This window comes from Notothenia coriiceps, unplaced genomic scaffold (assembly GCF_000735185.1).
Source record: "Notothenia coriiceps isolate Sejong01 unplaced genomic scaffold, NC01 NC01_scaffold00028240, whole genome shotgun sequence".
NCBI lineage: Eukaryota > Metazoa > Chordata > Actinopteri > Perciformes > Nototheniidae > Notothenia > Notothenia coriiceps.
In genome coordinates this window covers 3,063-6,857 of record NW_011360941.1, presented here as the reverse complement: position 1 = coordinate 6,857, position 3,795 = coordinate 3,063, and the positions used below count along the sequence as shown (strand labels likewise).

General features: G+C 45.0%; 1 protein-coding gene across 1 annotated transcript in view; it reads left to right on the top strand.

Moving 5' to 3' along the window:
* The window catches only part of LOC104958080 (retinitis pigmentosa 1-like 1 protein), a gene marked incomplete at its 5' end in the record, with an annotated part of 7,423 nt that overhangs the window by 3,489 nt on the left and 139 nt on the right, over positions 1–3,795 (top strand). The window contains 3 exons of the mRNA XM_010785790.1: positions 6–58; positions 1,284–1,415; positions 1,998–3,795. The exon at positions 1,998–3,795 is cut by the window's right edge and continues 139 nt beyond it. Of these exons, the coding sequence (XP_010784092.1) occupies positions 6–58; positions 1,284–1,415; positions 1,998–3,795 (1,983 nt within the window). The remainder of the gene's footprint in view (positions 1–5; positions 59–1,283; positions 1,416–1,997) is intronic.

Below are 3,795 nucleotides of genomic sequence, written 5' to 3'. Positions count from 1 at the left end.
CTCAGTCATCCAGCTGGAGAACCAGAGCACAGAGCCAGCGCTGAGGCCACAGGAAGAGGTACTTCATTATGAAGGGGAGGAGGGAAGACGGGATGTTTATAGATAGATTTCGGGAGAAGCTGTTGCTCAAGACATAAATGGACAGATACACACACACACTCAGACAAACACACACACACACACACACACACACTCACACACACACACACACACACACACTGTTGTGATTCCCATCAGAAGTGCATAAAGACATCAATCTTCTGTTTCTTAATTAATTTCTCCTCAACTTTATATCTTATTTTATCACTAAATGACTGCGGGTGTGTTTGTGTGTGTGTCTGAGTGTGTGTGTGTGTGTNACACTCACACACACACACACACACACACACACACACAGACACACACACACACACACACACACACACACACACACACACACACACACACACACACACACACACACACACACACACACACTCAGACACACACACAAACACACCCGCAGTCATTTAGTGATAAAATAAGATATAAAGTTGAGGAGGAATTCATTAAGAAACAGAAGATTGATGTCTTTATGCACTTCTGATGGGAATCACAACAGTGTGTGTGTGTGTGTGTGTGTGTGTGTGTGTGTGTGTGTGTGTGTGTGTGTGTGTGTGTGTGTGTGTGTGTGTGTGTGTGTGAACTTCTGATGAGCTGCTTCTGTCTGAATGTGGTCCCAAAGACTAGAAATATGATGTATGTGTCAGAGCTGCTCCTTTTTCAAAATCCTTATTCCTCACTCTGCGTTTCTTTCTTTTTTATTAAAAAGGAGGCAAGAGACTTGAATTTAACTGATAGCAATGCTTTTTTTCCGATATTTTGCTCAGATTTCTATCAGGATTATTTAATATATTTATATATATCAAATAATCATGGAGGTAAAATGTGATATTGGGCAACAACATTTGGAAATATTGAAAAAAATATAAATATATCAACCCTGTCAAAACAATGATTTAGTATCCTAAAACAATGCTAGTTTCTTATTCATTGAAGGTAAAAATAATGACATACTAAGTCAACGTGTTTCTATAGATATAGCCATAATGTCAGTATCACTAATTATTCGATTTACATCAATAAGTGTGAACATTTGAAATAGAGATGGAAAAATGGGACATTTTGGAGATGAAAAACGTATCTGACCTGATCCCCTCTGGACTATATTTGATGGATTAAAAAAACATCTGCTTGTTTATTAACCCACTTTTTTATTGTTCCCAATTTTTTCTACGAATGAGGAGGAAGAGGATGACGATTATATGCCCCCCCTCTGCCCCCCTCCCACCCTTTCCATCACTGAAGAGATCCTGGAGTTCATCAACCAGAGCAGAGCGAGGGAGGGTCTGATGGCCATCCACTGCGACCCCCCCGTGAGAAACACCTCCCTTTACATAATAATAATAATTATTATTATTTATTTATTTGTTTATTCCACACATGGCAGTTATTTTAAAACAAAGCATGTACACTTTACAAAACGACTAACGACTCGACTCCCGATATTAATTGAATTCATTTATTGATTTAAAAATGATGGTATTTCTCCCGCCAAGAAAAAAAAAAAAACACCAATGGCTTTCAGTAACACTGTCCAAGTCTGTTTAGAGTTTCTGATCCACTAACTAATGTTTGTTTATACGCTTTTTGAAATCTCTCAGTAAACATAGTGTTTCTAGAATAGATTACAAATTCCCTGAACATGGTCCAAGTTAGGCTTTCTCTGTTGCGGAGATAATCCCGGGAGAGTGGGTAAAAGTGTTTTTTGTTGCTGGGTTAAAGGGTTAAAGCATTCAAAATACCAAAACAACACTAAAAGCACTAACCTAACCCTAACCCGCTACTTTCTATATTTGACTTTCCACTTTAGGACCTAATTTACCACCTCAGTAACTTTGGAGCTTCATTCGATGCTCATACTGTCATTTTAAAGCACTTACTTACTTTTCTGTCAGGAGCAGGTCCTGGATCAGCCCAAAGAGAGTCCTCCTCCAGAGCAGACCAACTTCACCTGCCCACTGCCCCCAGTCACATGCCCCTCCAGTCCAGAACTCATACCCACGATGCAACTGGAGCAGCAAACAGCAGAAATGGAGGACGATGCCGAAATCCTCCAGATTCAGAGCGAAGACCTCATCGAGGAAAAAAAACAACCTGGAGACGAAACGATAACAAATGAATTCCAAGACATTTCAAGTGAAGTGGAAAAGGATGTGGAGGCTGAGGAGGAGTCACGAGTAGAGGTGGTAGAACAAGAGAAAGAAGAAGAGACGAGAACAAGGGACGAAGAGGGAGAACAGAAGTTAGTTCTGAACCCCTGCATCTTACCAAAGGAGGAACAAGTCAGCAGCTGCCGATCACCAAAGGAAGAGGAAGAGTCCCCCATTTCCTCTCCAAATCCAAATCCCCCCCTCCAGAGATGCCAGCTGCCCACAAGGAGCTCTCATCTCACCAAACGAGACAAGAAGATCATCGAGAAGATCCGGAGTTACTACGAGGCGGCAGCCGAGGCCGAGGAGAACGAGCTGGAGGAGGCAGATGAAGGTGGAGAAGGAGAAGGAGTGGAGTCCGTCAGGAGAAACAGTTTTTCACAGATCCCATCGGGTCTGGTGAAGACGTCGGTATCGCGCTTCGATGTGAACGGACACCAGGAGGAGGTAGAGAGCGCAGGGTCCAGAACGACTGAAGCAACAGATGCAGAGATGGAGCCCCATTCCCTCATCAGTCCTGTGTCTTCCCCATCAGCAGATGCAGAACACGAGGGACAGGCAGATGATCCAATGAGCTCCTTGGATTTTGAAGCACAGGGCCCAGCGTCTTCTGCGATGCCAGACAATGAGACCCCGAAGCAAGAAGATCTAAATCTAGAGTCAAATCAAGACGTTCCTGTTGGAGAAGAGGCGGACCTTCAGGACGACAAAGAGGACAGCTGCAAGAAACCAATAGAGGAAGGATTCGATGAACAGCAGGAGGATGAGACAAGTGCTGTAGCCACTCAGGAGCAGAGTATACATTCACCACCATCGACTATTACCGATACGTGTAGAGAGGAATCCATCAAAGCCAGTGCTGGAACCCAAGCGCTTGGGAATGGGCACGCGCCTATTCAAGAACAACCAAGTGGAAGCAGCATTGAAGCCCCTAAACCTCTGGCGACAGAAACAAGTCAAACGACTGAGACCAAAGAGTCCACGGTGACTAGAACCCAACAAAGTGACCAGGAAAAGACCATCGGGAACCTCGAGGGTCTTCCCAGTCAGATAAAAGTGGGCCGATGGTCTCACCACTCCAGGATTGTAAGCGACAACCGGGTCTTGTTTGAGGGCATGGGATCGGATGTAGCTGGGATCGGGTTGTTTGAGGCGAGCCCCGTGGTGGACCCCAACTCTGAGAGGATTCTGAGCAAGGTCCAAACTATTGCCCGGATGTACAGCGCCAAAGCCAGCACCATGAAGGTCCCACTGCACCAGAAACGCTCCGGGGGTGCCTGGAACCAATCGTGGAGATCCAATCGAGTGTCAGGACGGTCAAATCAGAGCCAGACTGAAAGCAGGGGATCTCAGAACCAGACCCAGACCCAGCACAGGCAGCAGACACAAAACCAAATGGATGTAAACCAGTCGTATGACCACGCAGAGACCAAATATGGACACCAAGTTCAGACCAAGGCCAAAGTCCAGGGTCAAACGGAAAGTAGGCAACGATCGCAGAGCCAAACTCACAGCCAGATGCGGAGTCAGACACTTTATCAGA